The sequence below is a fragment of the Danaus plexippus genome, assembly GCF_018135715.1.
Source record: "Danaus plexippus chromosome 3 unlocalized genomic scaffold, MEX_DaPlex mxdp_34, whole genome shotgun sequence".
In the NCBI taxonomy this organism is placed as follows: Eukaryota; Metazoa; Arthropoda; class Insecta; order Lepidoptera; family Nymphalidae; genus Danaus; species Danaus plexippus.
The window spans coordinates 2,060,851-2,086,562 of record NW_026869846.1 but is presented as its reverse complement, the minus strand read 5'-3'; the positions used below and the strand labels follow the sequence as shown (position 1 = coordinate 2,086,562).

General features: G+C 33.5%; 2 protein-coding genes across 8 annotated transcripts in view; one reads left to right on the top strand and one right to left on the bottom strand.

Moving 5' to 3' along the window:
• Window positions 1-11,577, top strand: part of LOC116779576 (voltage-dependent calcium channel type A subunit alpha-1) — a 68,049-nt gene extending 56,472 nt beyond the window's left edge. For 2 of the 7 annotated variants that reach the window (XM_061527015.1, XM_061527013.1), the window contains 8 exons: window positions 13-215; window positions 364-566; window positions 3,985-4,100; window positions 4,489-4,643; window positions 5,931-6,014; window positions 6,643-6,824; window positions 6,925-7,034; window positions 7,121-11,577. In XM_061527015.1, coding sequence (XP_061382999.1) covers window positions 13-215; window positions 364-566; window positions 3,985-4,100; window positions 4,489-4,643; window positions 5,931-6,014; window positions 6,643-6,824; window positions 6,925-7,034; window positions 7,121-7,343 — 1,276 coding nt within the window. In that variant the 3' untranslated portion in view covers window positions 7,344-11,577. Of the gene's footprint in view, window positions 1-12; window positions 216-363; window positions 567-1,323; window positions 1,360-2,619; window positions 2,790-2,955; window positions 2,969-3,984; window positions 4,101-4,488; window positions 4,644-5,930; window positions 6,015-6,642; window positions 6,825-6,924; window positions 7,035-7,120 lie in introns of all 7 variants that reach the window. The other 5 variants (XM_061527010.1, XM_061527016.1, XM_061527011.1 and 2 more) reach the window with 5 other exon arrangements.
• A 268-nt stretch (window positions 11,578-11,845) lies between these two features.
• On the bottom strand, window positions 11,846-25,138 carry LOC116775511 (uncharacterized). Its single transcript, XM_061527044.1, has 25 exons — window positions 24,747-25,138; window positions 24,448-24,618; window positions 24,040-24,299; window positions 23,506-23,678; window positions 23,148-23,238; window positions 22,290-22,523; window positions 21,745-22,003; window positions 21,390-21,556; window positions 20,577-20,720; window positions 20,056-20,116; window positions 18,172-18,217; window positions 17,835-18,101; window positions 17,706-17,766; window positions 17,592-17,635; window positions 17,281-17,376; window positions 16,725-17,212; window positions 16,300-16,651; window positions 15,217-16,115; window positions 15,119-15,141; window positions 13,515-15,036; window positions 13,289-13,429; window positions 13,108-13,224; window positions 12,610-12,822; window positions 12,344-12,458; window positions 11,846-12,155 (listed from the first exon to the last, which is right to left on the bottom strand). The coding sequence occupies exons 1-25, from the start codon at window positions 25,008-25,010 to the stop codon at window positions 12,025-12,027; spliced, it is 6,339 nt and encodes a 2,112-aa protein (XP_061383028.1). The 5' UTR covers window positions 25,011-25,138; the 3' UTR covers window positions 11,846-12,024.
• Between the last annotated feature and the right edge of the window lie 574 nt (window positions 25,139-25,712).

Sequence of the window (25,712 nt, the reverse complement as noted above, 5' to 3'; positions counted from 1 at the left end):
TTATACTTCCAGGGGAAAAATACATTATACAGAAATGTATGACATGTTAAAAAATATGGATCCACCTCTGGGTTTCGGTAACAAATGTCCAAATAGACTGGCATTTAAGAAGCTAATAAGAATGAACATGCCGTTAGATGAAGAGGGAAAAGTTAATTTTACAACAACACTATTCGCCTTAATTCGGGAAAATCTTAGCATTAAAATGAGATCTGGTAATATATAATTTATAATTTTACTTTAATTTCACCATCTGCTTTAAATTTATTATTGCCTTTATATAAATGACAGATGATGAAACTCTCCTATGTGTAAAATTAACTTGTAAATATAGTTTTATGAATTGCATTTTGACACATATAGCCGAAGAAATGGACCAAGCCGACGAAGAACTTAGGGAAACAATAACTCACATCTGGCCGCTTCAAGCTAAGAAGATGTTAGACTTGCTGGTGCCTCGCAAAGATGTTCTCAACGCTGGGAAATTGACTGTCGGAAAAATTTACGCAGGACTTCTTATTTTAGAGAGCTGGAGAACGACTGGGTTTAAAAAACAGGGCGTTCCGGTAAGTTCCTTTCCATTGATAGGTTTAAATATTTTATGTAACTGGTTTCGAACGGCTGAGGATATTCCAACGACTCATTGTGGGTATGATCCCGGCGTTTAAAATGTTTCTTTTTACCAAACCTACTTATACTGTTTTATAAATTATAAAGGTATGTACCAAGTTAAGAAGCAAAACTTTTTGTTATAAATAATATACGATTTTATGAACGCACTATAACGATTATTGTGATAGTAAATTTTAGTGTATGCATAACTTTATACTCTCCTTAGCCATTTAAAACCAATTTATAATATTTTCCTATTATTTCCACGTGGTACTTACTATATCTTAAATCCACGCAGAATTAATCTAGGAGTAGTCAGAAGCCAGAGTAAACAAGTGTGATTCAGTCCAATATTTTTCTGCACAATATTAGTAACAAAGTTTTAACCAAGTACTAAATTTTGTTGTTAGGTTTATTTACTACACAATTTAACGTAGTGTTTGTTGATGGTCCCCTAAATCTCCTATGTTTAGATTTATAAGAAAACACTTAATAGTTAGAATTAAATAGTTTGTTGTGTTGTCTCGTGGATGTATTGTTGTGTACAGATATCCCAAAAATTGTTTTCTTTAATGTTTTGTCCGTCTATGATATGGCTATTCATAAAACAATATTGACATAACTCAAAGCTTGATAACTACAACAATACAATATCACTTTAGTTGGAATCGACTCTCAATGAGTCGACTACATTTGTGGTTTACTTTTCAGGCATTCAGCGAGAATAGCCCTACGGCCAATCAGCCGGTAGTATTAAATATTTTAAGGAACGAAAGTTTGACTACCTTTTTCTTGCACTGTACTAGATTACTTATTTATCCATTTTTTTTATAAACTTCTTTCGCATCGTGTTTGAATAAAGATTTTTTATATCATAAGCTAAGACAATAAAAAAATAGCGAGCGAATAGACACGATGATCAAATATAAAAATTATGAACTATTTGAATCATTAGTATCTTAGTATTTTACAAGACATAGCATTAGATCTCGCACATCACTGGTAGCGTGGACAAAGATGTGAAGAATTTTCACACACACTTTTGTCCATTACAACCGATAGGGCTTAGTAAACCACAATACAATAATCCTAGTGACCTGTCCTATAGTTGCAAAATGCGTAAATAGTTTGTAGGAGTGTGTGTGTGTGTGTTGATGCGTAGGACTGTCTTGTAGTGCTAGAGGTGTGTTTAATGTAGATTGTCTATTTTCTCCATTAGTGCCCTGAGTTTTATCAATGTATCGTTCGCTATTTTTATATTTTGAGATGTACAAAGAGAATACGTTTATTTTTGAATTTTATTTCTCTTAAATTCTATAAGATTGCGCATGTTTTATTGAACCTCTTAAAAATTATCTAATATATTTTCCCGTGGATCCTGTCATTCCATTTCGGCTGATATATTTATTCTAGAAGGCTGGTGTGATTTAATGATGGTTTAAAGCTTTCTTGTTTCCGCTATTTTATCCACAAAACATATAAAATAATAAACATTGTATATAATTTATATCAAACAAATTACGCATGACCTTTTTAATTCAGTTCATGAATATAAAAAAAGGCTACTACAATACCAAAAACAAGATAAGTGTTTTGTTTTGATGATCGGCAAATGCCACAAATTGTCGCACATATATTTAATGCACTCATATAATACAAATATGCTTGCCATTTACAGCTATTCGCAATGACACGAACTTAAAGAATCAATAAATACAATTGACAAAACATTCACTGATAGTTACAAACGACATGCAGGGGATGCGGATCGGCGGACTCACAACTCTATGACATGTATACATTCCATGTTCGAATTCATTCCCATAGACTGTTATACTCTGACACAAGACATGACACAAAACAAAAACGAACTCCAGCATGGATATGTATTGAATGAGGCGTTTGCGCATACTCATGTAGTCCTAGATGAGACAGCAATGGTTGAGGCATTGCTACATGAGACTGTGCAAGCGAGGGTAGGGTGCATGATGAGGGTGCGTGGTGCAGAAGGCGACCTTGTTTGACTGTCTGATGGATGCGGCGGCTGCGGCTCATGGCCATGGCTCTAGGACCGGGTCTTTGACCCATGAGATTCCAGTTAGCGGTACAGACGGCCATCCGGAAGACCCACATATGTTGGCGAACCTCGCGAAACGCTCTACAAGAAAATCGCTTAAGTAAGTTGATTTTGTCACCCCAACTGTTCAAAACACTTATCAAATTCACCCTGCTACAAACAAAACTTGTTATAAATTTGTACCAAAAAAAATATTTTAATTTGTGCAGTATATGAAACAAAGATTTCCTTTTCGCCAAATTAAAGCCCTGTTTCTTTTGTTTCAGGAACAACAAAAAGGTGATTACCGTTGTAATGTTGGCCTAATAATCATTGTTATAATATAAACGTAAAAAAGACGCTAAGAAAATTTATGTTACACGTATTAGAAATTCGTTCCAAAAGGTCCACTTTAGACAGCAATTGGCATATGCTTACAAAAATATTTTTAACAATATCGGCTACTATGGTTCGAAATTTAAAATTAATACAGTGGCGTACAATTTCCAGTTAATGGTGTAACATACTATAGTAATAACTGTAAACATGTTCCTTTGCCCTAGATAGTTGGTGTTGTAACATTGTTAGTATATGTTAAATGTGTTGTCTTAATAAAAATAATGTAACAATTGTTTCTCGTTTAGCTTAATTTATGTACGCCCTTCTTACAGTAGGCCTTACTGTAAAATATGGTAAAACAACTAGGGGCCTAGGGGCCTAGGAGCCCAGACCCATAATATGTCTGTATTTGTAGATTGTTGTATTGATATAAAATTTTTGTTTAAAATTTACAGGTTGTTGATGTTTAGGTAATTAATTCAGTGTAATACAATATTATCCGTAGACTTTGTTGACTTGATGTAAAATTATTATATAAATTTTTAGCACAGTAATATAATTGTAATGTAAATCTAGGGAAATTAATATTAAAATTGTTGTATTAGACACAGCACTCATCATGACTGAGACACTGACACGATAACATACAGTCATAACCATACTTAAAGTTAACAATAAAAACATTTAAACATTATAAACAAAAATAAATGCATGGAAATAATACGGATTATACAGCATGTTTATAATATATTATATATTTCGTCTAACTGACATAAATATGGTAAGTATAAAATGTTTTATAGATTATGCACGAGCACAATGCATGTTATTACATAGACACAATAGATGCGGGTTCATGCTGTGTTTATTAAATAATATTTTGTAAATATGGGACAGAATTATTTAGATATAATTTTCGTGAGCATTTTATTTAGATTAATATATTTGGAGCTATAATAATGAAACGTAACGTATAGGTCTTGGAGTTGCAAGATGTGGGATCTCATCATGCGTCCGTAGAATCACTAGATGAAGCCAGGTTACAAGCTCCTCACGTTTATCAGAATGGACACGGAAGGTCATCTAGTTTGAGGTGAGTGTTTACAAATTTATTCTTTAAAAACTTAGTCCACTTTATTTTTGGTTTCACACAATTCTAATTACTTTATAGCATCATCGAAGAAGAAGAAATTGACTTAGAAGATATTTTAGTTACGAACGGTATGTTACCGAAAACTGTAAAAGATGTGAAATTACTAACAAACTAATTATGTCTACTAATTATTTATATTTTGTACGGTGCATGTAATTTGTTGAATGGATAATAATATGATTTCAATTAATAATTATTAATAAGCATGTTGCTCTATGAATAGTTCACTAGGGTCACGTCTAATTACTGACTTCTAAACCAAATAAGGTTTTAAAAATTATGTAATTTTTTTATTCTAATATTGCTAACGGTTGTACAAAAATAACAGACGATCTCCGAGTCCAAGAAGACGCGGACACTACGGAGGGTACCATCATGAAATCGGCTTCTCCGATACAGTTAATAATGTCGTCGAGATAGTAAAACACGAACATCATAGACATGGTCGAACGCACAGAGCGGCACATCACTATCATCCACATGGTAAGTACACATCCGAATTGTAATAATGATAAAATGCTGATATTTATAATTATGTTAATGTACCAAACGATAAGAGTGAGTAAATTTGCTGGTATCCTTATCATCATTCCATGTGATGTTATCCATCGGTTTAAGTTACTCTCAATATCGGCAGATTTATTATGGCTTCACGCAACGCATACAACGTGAAACTACCAACTCATTACATCCACATAAATATCAGGCCTTTTACAAGCTACTTTCTCGCATTCTACAATTTTTCCTTCCATATTCATATAGTTTTCACGCATATTGTAAACTTTAAGCGTATTTTAACCCTTCATTTAGATTTAGTTTACATAACCAAAACAGTTTTGCAAACATTTTTCTTCTCATGAAGGTACTCTGAAAGTTTTGTGAGAAGATGGGAACCTTAGCTTTAAAGTAGTCGTAGAATTCCATATATCGTAGATGTAGACATAAGAATTTCAGCGAGCAGTGATATTGTGCTATGAGTAATTATATTAGACCGTAATATTTATAGATGAAAATTGTTTAAAATAGCTTAACATACTATATAACCACAAAGCTAGATTTGTAAAATATGTTTTCATAGTGAAATTAGCTCTATTCAGTAAAAAAATTGCTCATAAGTAAGCTCATTTGTTAATACGAGTGATGTCATTATACTATCATCAGTTCACACTATCTGAAAATTTTAGTCTTAAGTATATTTTTCAGTGAAATAAACATGGACATGAATTGTCTCTCTATTTCCGAGGGATGATTGCTAGTTTACTAATCGATGAATAATATTGGCTGTATTGTTAATAATCTATTAAATAATTAATTAATATCAAAATTGTATTGCCTGCTGCATGCTATTATTACCAGTGCCCAGTTCGGTTGCACAATGCTTTACTCTGATTTTGTATAATGCCTGAGGCGCATGCGTTAAAATAACGTTTACACATCATGCAGCATGCAAGAGCTTCTAAGAAGTTTGATCTTTTTAAATACTTACTTATTTTGTTTGTGTAAAAATTTAGCATGTAGAGTGATTCCTGTACATGACACTCAACGATTTATTCTTGTCCCACAAATAAACATTTTGGACATACAAATGATTCCAAACGGAGCAACATCCATCCTATGATATCCAAAAATCCATTCCCAATACTGTTTAAAACACCTCTGACAAACAATCCAAAACTTTGAGAGTCACCTTTGTGAGTAAAGAATAAGGTCGGTTATCCGACGGGCATAGGATAAAGCGTGGTGGAAGGTACATGAAGGTATTCCTGACAGCAGGGAAGGAGTGGAGAGCGCCGTATCCCACGACCAGCCTGAGCCAGCCCTCGCGATCGCCCAGCCCGCCACAAAACACCTACGGTGAGATCCACTCGCCACACACAAAGGACCAGACACTACACCTTACAATAACCGCAATTTGCTTAATGCAATAATTATAAGAAACCCTACTACAATAAACTGCAACAAAGAAATAAACCAGTTTAAGTAGCGTTTCTTCCAAAATACCTTATCATATCCAGCCACAGTCATTCTAACTTTGCAAAGCGGCACACGCAAATATACCCCACGATCTGACAATGTAATACTTCCTTGATCTTTTATATCCGACATCCCGTTTTACGACGACAACAAAACCACCATTTTGTAAAGCAAAGAGTCTGAATTTGGATACAATAATTAGTAATCGCTAATAAACAATCCGACCCTTTGCTCATTTCGAAGATAGTTGTTTTAAACTTGGTATTTTCGATGTCTTTTAAAGCTGTGCATGTATTACATGTGGGGGACGCTTGCAAAAATTTATAAGGCGATATCCATAAGAAAATTGTTTGCACATCTGTTTATCCCGCCAACCTGATTTTCTTTACGGTATTCTTTCTTTCCTTTTATCATCTAATATTATTTCGATGATCTCGATATACTTTAATATATATGATTGCAAGGCAGTTCGTCTCAGCGTTGAACTATCAAATTATTCAAAGAACAGTTTGGTCATCGATAGGTGGTGATCGTGAGCGCGAGCGCGATCGAGAACGAGAATGGCGAGAGTGGCGTGAAGGAGGCAGGCGAGGCCGAGGCCGGCAGCTGCCGCCGACGCCGACGAAGCCGTCCACGTTGCATGTTAAACAACAGCCACCGTTCGCCAGAATAAGCCACAGCCCCTCGCACGTAAGTCATCACTTACTTTCATCACTCACAAACAAAATCGTTGCACATAAATTTTAATGTTGGGAAGTTATCACTGAGATTAATTTTCTTTAAAAAATAGTTATCGTTGAGGCATACGGCCAGAGAGCCTTTAGAGCCTCTTCACGACGAGTACGAGTACGGCCGAGAAGTTGAAAGACTGATACACCGAGACTATAGATCTAGAGAAAGGTAAGTCTCCTATGTTAATACTGATGCTTGTACGATCTGCTCAGTCCGCTCCTGGATTATAGTAACTCATATTATTTATATGTTAGTCTCAATGAAACCGGGCGTGAGTTCGGCAGGCGCGGATGGGGTTATGAATCGGAGCGAGGCGGACGATCGTATGAGGCGCCGCTGAGCTACGAAGCGGCGCTGGCGCTGGGGCGGGGTGGAGGGGCGCGTGCCCTGCCGTCGCCCGGGCCGGCACCTCGGCTGCCTAACGGATACAAGCCGCGAGTCCGGCACTCCGACTCGGACGAGGACGACTGGTGCTAGCGGCGCCGCCGCGCGCGCTCGCAGCGGGACGTGCGCGCGCCTGCGGCCCAGCCACCGCCGCACGCCCACACCGTCTGAGGCGCCGGGGCCCGGCAAGCTCCCGCGACCTCCCGTGTCCTCCCGCGTGTGTCTAGTCAAAGACGACTTTCGCCGCTCGCCGCCACGGACGCGCCGCCGCGATCGGCCCTCCGCGGCAAGCGAGTGTCCGAATTCTAGTATTTACAAAGTTTTGGAAAATTTAATTTTTAATTCGCTAAAATTTTACTCCTTGATTTATATTAAGGTTAAGGTATTCGAGTTATAAAACAGTGCCAGGCAACTCGTTGCGCTAAGATTTTTACATAAAATGAAATTATTAGTCTGTATTGTAATGTAAACTTTCTATATTAAATTTGCACTTAATAAAGTCTACGTATATCGCCTGTTGAAACGATAGAGGTAGAGGAAGCCGCCTGTCCGCGACCAGCTCCCCACCGGGTCGCGGACGGCCCGCGACCCGCGCGCGGTCGACAGCGCGAAGCAATTCGGCTCCAGCCTCGCCGGCCTCGTTTCATGTTCAAGTTAGACGTTGGGAGATTTTAGCATTTCATCGTCGAACAAATAATTACTAGAAATGTATAAATATTTACATAGCAAATAATTTTTACTTAGTTAATATATACTAAATAATTAATTAAATTTTTTTATTGAATTTGCTGTCCTTCCCCCAAGTGCTTTATATCAAAGCTATTTACATTTAAATACAATTATCTAATAAATATGTATTGTATGTAAAATTTGAAGAAATATCTCTGCATAATATACTTAAATTGTTAAATCGTGTGTAGGCCAGTCAATAGTTACCATAGCGTTTTGTTACATTTGGCGATGAAGGTTGTCGAAATACTTTTTAAGAGCGTACTGCCTGAATTACTTGCATTTCATCTATAGCGCCTGCGATATACGATATCTGGTATTGTAATTAAATATTTAAAAACACACGAATCACTCACTTCACTAAACCAAATGTGACAAGATCATGCATTCTCTTGACTGGATTAATTTTATTTATAGATTCTGTCGCCTGATTAATGAGAGCACTTTGTTTGTTTAGATAAAAATAAAATGTCAAATCGTTTTAATCATCCATAGACCAAGTAAATTTAAAACTGTTTGAATTTTAAACATTTTAATAGAATATCCTCATTTAAATTTAATAATATCATCGAGTTAATACGCAGAATTAAAGTGAAAGTATAGCTTAATGTTAAAGTATGTATAAAATAATGTATCAATTCCTACTCCCATAGTGTTCACTGTGATTAAAAATTTTTGTATTTAAAAATCCGTAATAAAAAATAAAATAACGTAATATTATTGTATAGCTTAACACGAAGCTAGTTGAAATGTTACAAACATCTATATCTTATAGCAATAAACAGACATAAAAGAACATTGTGAATGTGATCTGCATTGGTTTACAACTTTTATTTTCTCATTTCTTTGAAATAAATCAATCAAGTAAAAAAATATTACGTAACAAACAAGTGGTAAACCAATTCCGATAAGCTAAGTTCGTCTATTAAAAAACTGTAGCCTCAGAGCGAGTATGCATAGTCATATTAAAAAAAAAATTAAAAAATTGTCGGCAATACTATACTATACTATACACGATAAGTTGTTGGTGAAGAAAAATTAAACGGTGTTCACACAAACTATGAAAACTCGTATGGAGGTTACAGGTTCTTGGTGCAACAAACTCATTGTCATAAACTTGTAAGCTAATAAGCCTTGAATACAGAATGCGATACAAAAATACGTTAAAACCTTTTGTGAAGGCACTATTATGTAATTCTTACTGTGTACAAGATAATACAGTAAAATATAATTCAAATATTCGAGGGTTAAGCCATCCATCATTGTTGCGGGCATGCTTATAGGTGACGTACAAAACTTAAGTACGGCAAAATTGTAAATAGATGATTTTCTGTGATAACATTATAAGAACGATATTTATTATAGAACTGTGTGATTGCATAGGAAAGTTGTTTTCACAGGGACACTGTGTTGAAAGAGTTTAATTGCAAATGTTTGGTTTAAGACATCGATTATGATATAATTTAAACTGTGTAGGTCCACGGAACTTTGCATGTCTTGTAACTTAATTCTTGATGAAGCATAATAATTTCGTCTAGCAGTGCTCGTTGTTACAATTAAGTGAAGACAATATTGTGTTTTTTAAGCCCGAATATTTGCGCGTTCCAAGACGTTGTTTGCATCTTATTGATATAATACCAAAGATAATGTATTCTTGAATACTCATTTTGATATTGGTATAGAGTTAAATGTACAAAGTATTTTTACCACTTGTTGTGCACAATAGAAAATTTATTTAAATAATTTTTACAAGCAGTTCTTTTGTCTGTAATATCTCATAAATAAGTATTGCTTTTCTCAAATTATTGTATGTTATAAATGCAAAAGTGAATGCATTATATGTAGATTATACCAAAAGTTTTTAATTTAGTTACATTCTGTTCTATATATTGTCCATGTTATATTTTATGGTAGAGATTTTAGGACCAACTTAAAATGTTCTGATAATTTTAAGATTTTTAAATCGTTATCATTGTTTTTATTGTTATTACGCAGATTTTTTTTTTTTAATCTTCGACAGATTCTACGTTAGTTACACATTGTTTTTAAGAATGCATATTACTGTAATAGTTAGTTATTTTTATTTACATATTAAATGACATGATGTTATAATGATAGTGCCGCTATTAAGACGATATAAGAAATACATTTGAATTGTTTTATTTTTAATATTTACGCGACGATGTTCGCATTTTATTAATATTATAACTGTTAAACCTCGATCTCAGAGTCTTAGGTATCTTCTTTGTAGTTTTATCATTTAAAAAGATTGAGCCGTAATTTAATATTTATATTGTTATTGTATAGATGTATAAATATTACGTTTTATCATTTGTATTTGGGGTGTTAGGATACAATAAGCCGATGGACTTTCAATGACCGAGGGGTAGAGCGCGGAGTGCCTGCGCGAGCTGCTTTTGTGTGATCCTGCGTGAATACGTCTCACATTCGTGTATAAGACGTGTAAATATTGTAATATAAATTGCGACCGTTATGTAGAGGTCGCATGTGAAAATGTCTAGTGATATATACTAGTTAATATTAATGTTAGCTAGGTAATCTCGTCCCCAACTATCCTCGAATCTAAGTTGGGTGTTTCACTGCCTTAAATAATAACAAATCGTTGTGTGTAATAGTTATCTCGACTACTACATGTAAGGGCATTACAATATTCTTATAAGTTTTTTATCATTCGATAATTCGTCACTTCGGATTCATGTTACGTAGAAAATCCATGGTTAATTTTACCATAAAAAAAAGTTTTGCAGCTCTTAAAATTATTCTCACAGTCATTCATTTTCTCGTAACATCAATAACATTCACTTAACCGTTGAATTCGTTGAATCGTTATACTTGTAAATTATTAATAAATAATTGTTTTAAATCTTTTCGTTTTCGAGACAGCTAGATGAGCTAGGTTACTTCATATTTAATGTGTAGGCGTATAGTTTGATGAATTCATTTGCTAGAGACGCATTTACATAAGGGGAGGAGCTGATACGATTCGCTTCGGCTGATTTATCTGCTTAGTATTGTAACGATGTGATATAACGAGCTGAAAAAATTGATGGAATATTTCATGTAGGTCAACTTCCGGGTAAATATAGTACGATTGTAGCATTGTTAGGCGAAATATTCCGTGTAAAAATCACGAAGATTAAAATTTAAACGATTTTCAAAGCGAAGCGAGTTATCAGTTTCGTTGTGTGTAACGTCTGCCTTGTGTCAGTGTAAACGCTTTAACAAGATCATGTTTTGTAAATGTAAATCAATCATAGAAAGTTCATCGGCGGTGAGAGAGCACCATAGAAATATTTTTGTTTTTGGTATGAGCCAATTACATTGCAAGATAGTAATCCTATTGATATTGTACTAATAAAGAACCAAATTAAAAATTAGTATTTAAGTAATTTATTATCCTAAAAACTAAATACTATACGCATGTTTTCACTATACCTACTGGTAAATGGTTATGTACAATACGAAAGAGCTACTGTTTTATATATGAATTCTTGCTCGCCTGTGAAATTTTGCAGAATGAATCATATTATAAGATTGTACAATATGAATAAATGCAAAAAAGACATTTCCTCGATTATTATTGATATTTTATTTATTTATTAAAGTTTCTCACTAACTTTCAATTCATATAAGTATGTGTTGTGTTTTACACGAGGTATGTGATATTTTAATATCACTATTCATGACAATATACACTTTAACGAGAATCTATAATGTTTAAAAAGACTTGGAGAAATATTCCAATTGATTATTTAAATTAATTTTCTAGAAATCACTTTTGAAACTTAACAAATTGTTTAGCTTAGTTTGTGGATACGAATAAGAGCACATACAAAAGAAAAAAATCAAAAAAAAAAAAAACGATAATTTATTAAATTTTAATTTATTTACAGTTCGGCCGAGACTTTGTTAATCGTTAATCAAACTTACAATTTTGTCCAAATATCTGCAATAATATGATATACATATTTGGAGTAGAATGGACTCGCTATCAAAATTATAGGTTCTTATCACTCATTTGTTATCAATTATCAGAATCCATAGCATCAGTGTCCAGAGAGCTGACGTCGGCGTCTACGTCACTCGTCATAACTGCTGGATTTATAAAATTCCTAGTATTTGTGCTCGTTCGAATCGCACCGCCATTTCTATTATCTGCAAGGATATTACATGCCAGTTAATGGGCTTGCCCAAAAATTACAAGCATTTTTTTTTATTAGATACAAAGAAAGCTTAGGTATGATAAAGATCCAAATGTGTATGAAATAAAGCCGAAAGAAAAGGATCCTTTACGTTAAATATATCTACGTAAGTATATTTTATTAATAATTTGATTCACTCACTCTCCGGGAGTTGCACAGAGACACTTATCGCTTCGTTTTCTGCGTTTGTTGTGGGACCCACGATGGGGCCGAATACTGACTGTGCAGTGAATGCTGAAGAGTCTACTAGAACGGCCTGAAAACGAATAGAATCAAGAAATATCTTCTCTACAAAATAATAAATGAAAAATCGATCAAACTCCCCCAACGAATAATTCCAAAGAAAAATTCAGTACTAAAATTAACTTTTTCAAAATCTTACATTCTCCTCAATTTAATCATCTTACCACCTCGCTCTGTGGCCCTGAAGAAGTAGGAGTCGAGCTTAAGGAACTTCCCCTTCCGGAACTGTCTTGGGAATGATCACTGTGAATCCCCCGACCATCCCCCGCTCCGGCCCCCAGTCCCACTCCGGGTTCGACGTTACCATTTATATCAAAATCTGGACCAGTCAGCGGCACCATTACCGGTAAAGTATCTTCAGCCTCCGATTCTTCTATCTAAAATAATGGCTTTATTGTTATTAAAACCCGGCTCTTTTAAATTGAAATATTTTTAAATCGTATACCCAGGATGATGAAGCACTCTCTTTGAATATCACAATTATCTATTTATTCCATTTAAAGGTTCATATTTATTTAATTTCCTTCAATGATTAATAATTACGTTAAAGTTTAGAATTTTTTTTGTTAATAGTGATTAAAAAAAATGTATTTTCTTAAATCATCAGTAACATTTTATATTAGGAACTAGTTAGGTACAAATATTTAGAAGTGGAACCTAACCGACTGCTGATGACTAATAATATTGAAAAGCCAATTAGGGACATCTGCTTCATCATCATATAGGCATGACTCGTACGTGTCAGAGGATCGACCGGATACAAATAATTCTTCTGATGCCTACAAAAATATTACAATATTTTTATAATCTGTTTAGCCAATCAAACATAAATTTCTTACTAACCGTTTGTCTCGCTGATTCTAAAGTTAGACTCCCAGTTTCAGAATCTACTAAGTTCACGTGATCAGGTTGATCGCCTGTGAGTGATTCTAGGTTCACTGAAAAGCCACTGAACGCTTGAATCGCTAAAACACCAGCCGAACTCTAAAGAAAAAAATAAGGTTCGTATTTCTGCATAATTTTTAATTCAATAAGAGATATTACAGTTGTTAGATTGCTGTCAACTTACTGGAACAATATTTGGATCCTTTCTTTCAAAAATATCTTGTACGGAATTTGTATTCACTGTCTCAAGTTCATTGTCAGCTAAATAGAATTCGGAAAACTTTGGAGTGGACATCGATGCCATAGATTTAAAAGATGGCAAATCTGATTCTACATCTGGCTGACATTCACAAACCGCGTTCTCCGTTGAATCTATATTATCTGCTATCACAAGGGTTTCCGTTACATTACTATGATTGTCCGCATCACTCTCAAATTTATAAATACCATCATTTATAGGTACTGTTTTGACACTAGCGAGAGATGATATTTCATCAAAATTAATGGAATCCAAATCATCTCGACTTATGATAACCGTTTCAGAATCAGATAAAGGGCCATCATTGTCATTAGTTTCAACCTTACTTATGTTCCCTTCGACCAATTTTCTTATAGCAGAAAGAATGCTACTTTTTGTTTGATGAACAGGCTTACTGCAGACATTAGAAATAAGTGCTTTATGTGATTCGATTTGTAAATTACCAGGACGGTTAGTTATTTCGATTGAACCGATTGGGTACAGTTGAGGGGGTACAGACAAGTCATCCATATCTGTTAATTGATGATTCAATGGATATTCTTCTACTGAATTTTCATTACATGACTTCTTAGCAGATACCGATGGTATAGCCGTACTAAACTTTTGGACATCTGGAGATTTTATAGACATATACTTTAAAGTTTTGTTCGGATGCGATTTAATTTTAGAATTAGCGGCGGCTGGCACCAAATTTGATGCATCGTTAGTCACCTGAGCCATGTATATGCTTTTTGTTCTATTAACAAATACCTTTTTTGAATTCTTTTCATTATCCTTCAAACAAATGGTATTCCGTGAAGATTCTGGTAAATTTTCTTTATTATCGCTTAGCGGAATAATATTTGAGGATTTTTTGTTTGTTTTAATTCGTCTAGTATACTTTTTATTTTTCACAGTTCTGGCTTCTGTCTCCACGTTTCCTGAGTTGCTTCTATCGGATGAAGTAGCATTTTTACGGTTGCATATAGATTTAGTTCTTGTCGACGCAGCCCGAACTGTGGCAACACTGTTAGGCGAAGAACATGTCGAACTATTTGGAGATCCTGGACTAAGGCGCTTTGTAGAATCGTTTCTGATCAAATCAATTGAAGGTGAGTTCGTGCTGATGTTTTTGTTTGTCTCAATGTCGTTTCGAAACACAATATAGTTTAGATTAGTATGTGGCGATTCAGGTATTAAAAGCAAATCTCTTGTAAGGTCCTGTACGTGTGGAGAATCACGCGCTGTATTTATATCTAAGTTAAGTTTTGGATTTGTATCTCTTGAACCTATTGCTTCAGATTGTTTTTTTAACAAAGAGGAATTAAGTCTTTTTCTCAAATAAAGTGGAAGGTAATTCTTTCTGGTGTTTTTTTCTCTTTCTGCATTAACGTTACGTTTAGGAGTTGATGACATGAATGATTGCTTAGACGAGTAAAAATTCTTGGTGTTTTTAGCGACAGTAGAGCTGAAACCAATGTAATTAAAAAAAAATATGAGATTAAAATTGTAATTACCATTTAAAAATATATAATTATGTATGACATTACCTCGTAGTGATTTTTGATGCAACCTTAAAATAGAATTACGTAAGAATAAGAATATAATTAGTCTTATCATAAAATAAGACAAATCAGATAAATAATACCTTTGTTACATTTTTATTTGTTTTCATTAATCCTGATAAATTTGTGGACTGAAGATTGCTTGCGACAGTTTTATTTGGAAAATATTTTTTGGGACCTTCTTTGGGGCTTCTTACTGTCAAAGTTTTGCATAAAACCTTATTTTCTTTTTTGTTTGTATCCTTTAAGCTAGGGTTGTCTTTCAGATTTACACTTCTTTTCCTTATTTTTTTAATAATTGGTGCATTAGGATTCTTTTTAGCCAATGTTTTAAGTTTCGAGCGCTGCCATTCCCCTTGGTATACAAGATCTTCCGAAGCGATGCGATCTTTGTAACTGTGTACATGGACACCACCACAGCTCAATTTCGGTCTTATATATTTTGTTTTCAGTATATTTTTATCTTCTCCTGGTATTTGTATAAGAAAATCACTGGTATATCTCGACGATTCGCTTAGTCGTGTGTGGGACTTAGTTAAACTTCCTATGCTTTCAAAAACATGCGAACTAAACTCATCTGTAACAGATAAACTTGCGCTTTTCAGTGGTTTAGGCTCCATAATGTTTACGTTTTGGGTTGGTGAAATGACGGCATCCCTGTTATTGAGCTCTTCAGTCATCGTGGAACTCTCTTGCTTACGAATATTAATATCCGAATCTTTTATTTTTATACCTATTGATTTTTTATTTGTAATTATACTTTGACAGGTATCAGTACATGTACCGAAATCATAAGTAACTTTATTTTTTGGTATATCTACACATGAATCCCCAATTTTTATCCCTGTTGTGTAAAGTTTAGACATTTTAGTAAAAGACGTAGACGCCGATAACATCATGTTTGTTATTGAAACATCGGGACCACATTGCACGTCGGTGCTCAGGTGTCTTACCCCTTTTGATGTACTGGGTTCGTTTATGTCTAAAAAGTAACATTATCATAAAGTACGCAACATATTATAATGGCAATAATACACCATCGTAAAATGTCGATCTAAGACTTTCGCGAGTTTTATTCATTTAAATGAAACTCATATATTTTGGATATATCCGCGTAGTATATCCGAAATATATTAGTTTCATTTAAATCGTAAAATGTCACGTACCGTTTAAAAATATTGTATTTGAATCTAAATTTTCTAAGTCTGACTCAATCCTTGTATAATAGAAACTATTATCTCTCGTTACATTCATTAAGGAATCCAAAAGTATTTCATTCTCAAAATATAGCAGATCAGAATCAGGATCCGTGCCAATATTTCGCTGCAAAGCAACTGTTTCTTCGCCATTTTCTGAAACTATATTAAGAAATACGCATATTTCAGTACTAGCTATATTGTTATCTGTAACATTTTCATAACTAGCCGTAGTATCTCTTAAAACTTCAGAATTTAATTCTTCCCAGTTCTTTGTGTTCTCATATTCTAAATTACAATTTTCTGTAGGACTGTCCATAATCTGAAAATCATTCAATATGAAAATGCATTAAAAGTAGTAGCAAAAACAACAAAAATTTTTGGTTGCTATTAACTTGATTGTATATTATGGAGCGGGGCATCTGAGGTTCTTTTAGCTTTTTCTTCTCCTTGGCCTTACTACGTTTGTATTCTTCTTTTTGACGTTTCAGGTTATTGCACTTCGACTTCTTATTAAGTTTTTTGACTTTAGACTTGCTCGGTACATTCCTGCTGATCATGCTATAGTTGTTTTTGAATAGCTTTTCCGGTAACACTTTATTTTGGGAAGCAACAGTCAGTTTAAGACAGGAATTACTATTAATGTTGTTTAGGTATTTGAATACAGTGTTAGTTTTTATTCTGTCAAATTTTGTAGTATTTGTAAAGACCAAATTATTTTCGTCCGAGCTGATAACATCTGAAACATCTGTGTGACTCAGATATGGAACTAAATCCAGATTACTTGAATCCCAATCAGATAATTCAATTTTATTTCCTGCTATATTTTGGAATGGATGAACTGGAACAATTTGATTATCCGCATAAAGCGTGACGTCATGAGCTGTAAATAAAAAAAAGTTGTAAAGCCACCCTAAGACAACTTCATTGTTCTGTAATTAGTAGATCCACCTTTAAACTCATTGCTTGTTATATCATCGAAATCAGAATCTTCAAATTGGTAGTGTAATTCTTGGTAATGAATATCGTCTAACCCAGTTAGATCTTCTAAAATAATAAAAGGACTTAAAGTTATAACTTGAGTGGTATGGGAATAAAATGTCATGGCATTAGCCAAGAATAAAAATATTGCTGTTGGCTTTCTGGTAAATGTTTAGCCTAATCTACTGTTGCTTTTCTAGGAAAACTCTAAAGATAACAATGAATTTTGTCAACAACTATTAATTTTATTTTTGGCAAGATTTAATTTTAAGAAATCTCACCTAACGAGGGTACCAATTGGTAATATTTAGATACAATATTTTGCCTGTAACGGTAAAAATGTAGTTAATAAAATTAATAGAGCAGATACATTAACATCATCCTAGAAAACTTACGCAGATTCATCCTCTTCTTTTATTTTATTGAGGTTAAATAATTTATCTCTATCTTCTTTACCTAGTAGAGAAAAACTCTTTATAGACTAGTAACAAAAATAACATTAATAAAGTAACTAACATTCTTACAATACTCAATAGCCCTAATAGAAAAGTTGTTCAGCATGTGGCACCTCCTTTTTTCTATAGCCTTTTCCGTGAGACTAAGAAGACCAAACAGTTTGTATTGCAACCAGATAACAGAGGGGGGGCCTCGATGTTCGTTTCTCGAATTTAATGCAAGCTTCATCAAACGACATAAAATCCTATCCAGTTCAGGTGTAATGTCTTCATCGGCGATAAACATTGATCTCAGTTTCAATACTTTGCGGTCAATAGCGCGGTGGAGGCTACGATCTGAGGAGTTAATTATTACTAAGCCTTTGTAATGATATTTCCTCATAATTTATAGTTACAAAATATATACCGTAGAAATCTCGTACTATGGCGCTACATTCTGAATTCATCGTCAACTGAAAAGGAAAATTTAAAAGTGAACTAATTTGTAACGTTTCTTGATCTTAGTATCTGCAAAGTATGACCATAAATAATGCACTTATCAAAATAAAATTGTTTCTGGTTATTAGTGAACAAAATTGGCCATATTATATAGAAAAAACCTTTTCTTTATCTATCATGGATATAAATGAAGATGGTCTTGTAATTCTTACTTACTATTGATCCTGATTTAGCCGATTTATACCTAAAAATTTTGTATTTTTTTTTAAACAAATGAAAGTTGCATTAAAGATTAATGACGATCACAATCAAATATCCTAATTGCCCTTTTCCATATCATAAAAAAGTAAAATTAAGAGAAAATACTTTTGGCACAATCTCAAAGAAATCAATTATTATAAACGTCATATAGTCATGACGGCGATAAAAAAGTTTAACTAAAACCTAAGGAACAAAGCACTCGAGTCTATGTATATTTTATCAATTTTTTGCTTAATCTATATAGTTTATAGTATGGTTTATTGGTAGTATAGTTTTACTTCTGCCCTTAAGTTAACAACATTGTTTAGTGTACATATCATAAGAAGCCAAATTTCAAAAGTTCCATAAGCATTTAATGTCTTATTTAAAATCAATACACCTTCCAATACTTGCGAAACGTGTCGCATAACGAGTAATAATATTAAGTGTATACTGGTATTTTAGACTTAATCAAACGAAAACTGTTGATCTCGTTTTTATTAAATTTAAATGATGCACTACTCTACAATCTACGTGTTAGCTAAACATATTTTTTTTTTTATTATTTTATAGGGGGCAAACAAGTAGGCGGCCGATCTGATGGAAGTTAGTCACCCTCGCTTATAGACATCTACAACATTCCTTATGTTGCAGATGCGTTGCCGACCTTGATTGTGGGAGAGGTAGAGGAAAGGGTGGGAAAAACTGAAACGGCAACCGGCTCTCTTACTCGTCGGAGGAAACGCAGCCACAAAAGACTACTTCACGCTGATTTTGCACGAGAGGGTGTTACTTCCCCGTTCGAGCCAGCCTATGTTCGAGCTGTGGCTACTTGACCACAGCTAGGCTCTACCACCTACCAAAACTTTTTTGTAGGTGGTTTTAATTTATATTAATATTGTTTGATTTATTTTAACCTCTAGCACTATGGTAAAGATGTCTGTAGCCACTAAAGTTATATGATACTGAGTGATAGACAAAAATCTTTTTTGACTTTGACCTTTGATTATTAAGTCAGCTCACGGACATTATAATGAGTAATTGGAATCTGTTAGTTTACATAGTTTGTTATTGCAAACTGTATGTAAAAATACAGACGGAATAATTTAAATGTAACATTATCATGAACTTATTTACGTACCATAAAATAAAGATTTCAAAATTAAATTTTTACGCCGTTGTATACCATAAAGAACAAAAGGTTAAAATTAATTTGTCTTCTTCCAATTAATAAATAGTAAGTTAGCTAGAACGCCGCCTTGTGATACCCAGCAGATGTGTCCATCCAATCAGAGGAGCTCCCTCGGATTTCACAGCCGGACATATACAGATTAATATTAATGTCCAGCAAATAGAGGTCTCAAACAACTAGTACGGTTAGTTCCCCGTTGTCAATAGCCTACCGGACGTTCATCCGTTACTATGAGTAATTCGGAACTGGTACTAGTGATAAAGGAAAGGTAACAGACATAGGTCTGTACTGGGATGTTGAAATAGGTCTAAGTAGTGTAAGTAACAGGATAACATAAACAGAATTCCAGGCTATAGAAAATGTTCCCGTTTGTAAGGAATAATTCAATACATTGGTTATTACAGCTTAATCAATGCTAACCAGTGGTACAAGCATGGCAACACTAAGTTTGTTAATGGCAAACTCGAATATATCCACTTTGCTTAGGAAGTCAATATTTACATAAATAAATATTAAGCTCCCAGTAAGTATTGCTAGTAGATAGTAGTTTAACAACGAATTTGTTGATTTATTACCTGTGCACATCATTAATAACAGTAATATTATTATAATAATAATAAATTTCTATTTACTTTTATTAACCTAAATCCACAATATCCACGGTAAAACCAACTAATAGATTATGAAAGGCTATACGACCTAAATTGGGATGTAAAACATAAATGAAAAAAATACAACAATATGAAAAGTTTACATTTATGTAAACTTTTATATGAGCAACTTTAATATGAAACAAAACACTACACTTACATACTAATCGAATGAGAGTGAAACACAAAACAACATTTAACATATAACATCGTGAGCAACAATAATAGAATTAATCAGACTTTTATATTCTGGCAACCCTAACAAATAGACTATACAATGACAAATGACACTACGTAATAAAACGCGTTACATCGTGTACATCTTCGGTCCAGTCATTGTCAGTGTCTGTGTCTATGGAGATATTGTCTATGTCTAGACGGGGGTGAATTAGCACGTCGTCTTTTATCTCGTATCCGTTCCATTCCAGTAACTCCCTGGAATTATACAACACTAGAGCACACAAAGAGAACAATTTGGACCTACTTTTAAATATTATTGTAGTTACAAATACTACTACATAATCGTGTGTATGATAGCTGAAATAGCAGGCATCTCAAAAGACGACGTGGGTCATATCCTGGCATCACAAATGAATCAGACTTACAGTAAATAAATTTACACTTGGCCAAGTGCATGAAGCTGAAAGGAGAAAAATAATGCAACTTTTTTTTATTGTTTGTTTTTCTTTAAGAAGCTTTATTACTACTATACTTGTCACACAACCCTCGTGTTTCGCGGCTGTGTACCACACACCAAATTAATACATCAGATTTCTAACTTGGGTGCCTTAAAAATTAATGAAGCCATGTCTCAATTTTCGATAAAATGTTTCAATACTGAAAATTTTAATACCGCTATTCTACTTAAATTTAAATTTAAAATAGAAGCAATTGGAAGGCGATTGTCCTGAGGTTGCAGGTTCGAATCCTGTTCGTGTCGATGAATTTCTTATTCTTTAATTACTACTTAAAAATTTTATTTAAACATTAGCTCAAAGTTCCTTAATATTTAAAACACAGCTATTCTACTTGCTTTTAAATAAGATGTCGGTGTTTTACTTTATATATGTAATTCCGTCTCTAGCAAACCATAGACAAACTTACTTTACTTTATCGACATCACTAGTAATGTGTTTTACGGTGTCCATGAGATATGAGACAGGTATCTCCAACTTATGACCTTCGACCAAAAAAGTACTGTCATTTTCATCTAAAAGCCAGTCTATTTTCTCACATACCACATCTAATATACGGCAGTCATCTGATTTCGTCTGTAAAATATATTTATATTAATTTCGATATCTGTAAATATAATGGCAACATCGTTTTGTATGTCAAAATAAAAGGTGAGTAACATAAATGGTAACATTGTTTTGATTTTCCGTCTACCAAAAAATCGACTGGTAATTTTGATGTATTCAAATTAAGAGAGCTATAAAAAAAAATAAGTCACACTCACTTCATAAGGATAATCATATTCCTTGATGACTTTGTAATACTGATTCCAATATGGCGCATTTTCTCCCCAATTTATGTTACACCACGAATGATTTTCAATTCCATTTTTGGAATCTTTATCGAAATTAAGCATTTTTGTTAAATATTTTATTTCATCAACCACTTCGCGTGTGTGGCACAAAGCATCCGTTTTATGTTTAATTAGTAAATTTTGTGTTTCCTTGGAGAACTTCTTCACTTGTAATGTACTGCAATTTAACCTGAAAGTAAGCGCCCATTTATTACAACTGTTTTCTATTATTTACTATGCTATTTGTTGTTGTTTATTAAGATATAATCTACGTAGAATATTAATTGATCTTATTGAAATTTCTGCAATGTCTTGTTGTTGCTGTAAACATAAAAATCTGTATGGAACTAAATCAAAATCAGTACTTTCAATGGTAGTTTTACAAAACAGTATTAAAAGTGTATTTGTTAACAAATTTTATAACGTTTCTATAGGAAAAGAAATAATAAGTGAAGTTAAAGGAAAAGATTAAAGACCTGCTAGCAACATCTTCAATTTCATAGACTTGAATCTGTCGTTGTCTACTTGGAAGAAGGGTATCATAGTATGTATCGTCATCAAACATAAGAAAATTCTTTCCAAATTCAATGTCTATGTTACATTGAGATGTCTTATCTTCGTACTTGAGGGATTCGGAGGAGAACGAAGGAGAAGTCAGAACAAGAGTCATACAGGAATGACGGTCAAGGAGCTCAGTAAAGGAATTAATACTGGAAAGGATATAAGGTATAAGGAGTTATAGTCTCACTTGTCTTTCAAATACATTTATACGAAAACATATTCAACATAACTTTAAATTTAATACTGTTACTTTCTTAAAAACCTTTCTTATACTATTCTTCGCGACTTTTAAAGCGCGTTGTACTAATAGAGAGCACGGTTCCTTGGCAAAACCAACATCCCCAAAGACCATGCCATCAAGGTATGTTGAATATTACGAGCTTTCTAACGAACTCACTAAGAATAAGTTTGTTGTAAATTTGTACGCGGTAGAAGTAGGAGCGAGAGGTATAACAGCCTAATCTCTCTTCAACCTACTAAAAGACTTGGGCCTGCCAAGAACTAACATCAGTTCATTCTTGGAACGTGCGTCGAAGACAGCCCTAGCAGGTTCATTTCAGATTTGGTTAGGTAGAGAGAGGAGCTTGGACAGTGGAGGTGAGCGTTTAACGCCCGTTAGATAGGGGCCCCTTAAACCTACACCTGGGTCGCAAGTCCCAGGCACTGTTTAAGCTCCTCTCCCTTAAACGCGATGGACCCGGCACCCGCATGGTGAATACATGGAATGCTGAGAAATTTCTTCTCTAGTATGGAGCATTAATGAAAATACATACTTATCTTCTAAACACAGCATGCTGGTATCAAAATCATCCGAAGAATTGCAGCTACACATCATATCACTCACAGCACTCTGAGTTGGTAACTCTGAAGAATAAGTATAAAGAACCACTTCAACATAACTTCAATATTGTTTTGTAAGAATTTGTGTAGAACAATCTATGTTGTCTTATTAATGATAATATACAACACTAAAGCACACAGAAAGAACCGTTATGTATGATAGCTGTGACAATAGGCATCTCAAAAGGGTTAAAGAAAAATGTGTAATGCCATTAAAATAAATAGATATAACCACTTAATATATGACACTTATAAATTTTCTTGGTTGACAAGTACTTTATGTATCCTTACTAGGTACAAGAGCTAGGCTATTAATGTCCAAATCCTCTTGTTTGTGATAGCTTTTAGCCACAAACATTGCCAGTTGGCTGCAACATCCTATGTGCGAGGTCCCAGGCGGTCCTGGACCTACGCCCTTAGTGCTAACAGTATATTGTGGGTAACGTAATACTATGTTACTGCACCTGTAAAATAAAAACCATTGCTTTTAAAACAGACATAATTAAAAAGGTATATATTAATATAAATACTTTTTTATTCCACAATCCATAAATATGTTAAGCAGGATAGTGCTTTAAAATTTTATATTCAGCTGTCTTTGTATATGAATAAAGTGAGATCTTGTTGTAAATATGATTAAGGTGTTGAAATAAATAAAACTTTTCAGTATACAAAAGCATTTTAACTACATTATTCAAACTTATAATTTCGAACCATTAAATAATATGATTAATGTCGAAATATTAGTATAGATAAAGAAATCTATTTTTGCTATAAAATAGCTTTGGAAAAACAAACAGACAGAGAAGATGTTAAGATATTTACCAATCATTAAACTGTTCTTTACTCCACTCGAAGAAGTGATCAGTTCTCCTTAAGCCATTATTCTCCAAAGATTTAAAAAGAACATTGAAGTCACCGTTCGGTGTGGTGAATATTGCAACTTGAGGTTTAATGAAGCCAAATACAGTGTGAATTAATTTTTCCAGATCGTGTGGGAGCATGTGTTCTATCATCTCGATGGCTACGACGGCATCACAGCCTATCAGCCTGAAATCTGGATCGGCAGCATTGCCTTGAAATAACTGGAATGAGATAATTCTTACTCTTAATGCTATTTCAAAATAAAAAAAATTAAGAAAGATATACATTAACTTAACTAAAAACACAATTTAAGTCTTTATAATATATATATACATGTATATTTTAACTTTAATGTAATTAATATGTTACCGTAATCTTCAGTGGATTATCCCTCTTTGTGAAGTTAGATTTAGATTCCAGGAGGTCCGAGGAACAGCGGAGAGTTATTGGGTCTATATCAACACCCATGATATGCTTAATTCCAGGCATATCTATAAGATATTTTATGAAACTCATGTCATGATATCCAATATCGACAACCTAAAATTTTTGAAGAGTATGTATGAAAGAGCAAATATGCTTAAAAATATATATATATATAGCAAAATGTTTAAAAAACTGTTGTATGCTCTTCTCTCAGTTATTTTAAAAGTTGGTTCACTTAATACCTTTTCTAGCTTTCCCTTCCATCTCTCGTCCATAAGACAGTCGCTGACTGCTGCGTACCTCTGAACATACACAGGCGGATAGAATGTAACACCTTTTTCGTCATCATATTCTGAAAATACGTAGTCGTCGGAATCTTCATCATCTGAACTATAATTTCCTTTAATTTGCAATTTTAACTTTGAATAACATGGGCTTAACAGACGGTTAATCAAGGCGATAAGTGATTCCCGAAAAAATATCAAAGTTTGCAAAGCAATTATCATTGTTCGGAAGTCGCTGGGAAAACTAAATATTTAAAAATTAAGACATTGATATCCTCATATTTTAACCGATACTATCATGATGTTCACATGTTTACTGTTATTGTTTTGTTTTTGTCACTTTACGTCAACTGTCATATGACAATTACGGAGTAAAGGTAAAACGTATTCTTTATACTACACACAAAATTTAGGAAACCATAAAATTAAATTAAAATTCAATTATTGTTTTTATATACAAAGTAATATTTCATCCTACATATTTCCCAGTTTTTGTAATTTTTGGTATAAAATACTTCGTGGTATTCCAAATCTCATTTGAATTAAAAAGTAATGTTAAAAGACTGTTTTTACTTTTTTTATAATATAGGGCAACACAACAATATTTTAAACTTTTAAAGTGTAACGATAAGGCTCAAAAGGACTCGTATCCAGAGCCGTAAAAATATTTATAAAAAAAAACTTAAAGTGTAAATAGCATTACACATCGAAGAGTCACCTGAATCTTTAAATAACATTTTTTCAATATTTCACTTTGCGTAATTCAAAAATTTAGGAAATATTAGGTATAAACAACACATTAACACTTTTCCATTTTTTGCTTTCTTTGGAGACATAAAATCAAATACAAATTGCCACGACCGCCTTTAAAATATTTAGATACAATTATTTTGCAAATAAGAATTCAATTTTTAATTTATCTTA

Excerpts from the sequence above, each read along its gene's own strand:
- LOC116775511 (XM_061527044.1), bottom strand. The coding sequence starts at position 25,010 with ATGATAATTGCTTTGCAAACTTTGATATTTTTTCGGGAATCACTTATC. Across the intron at positions 23,679-24,039 it reads AAAGAACAGTTTAATGATTG|GTGCAGTAACATAGTATTAC; the intron begins GTAAATATCTTA and ends TTTATTTTACAG. Across the intron at positions 13,225-13,288 it reads TAGAATCAGCGAGACAAACG|GCATCAGAAGAATTATTTGT; the intron begins GTTAGTAAGAAA and ends ATATTTTTGTAG.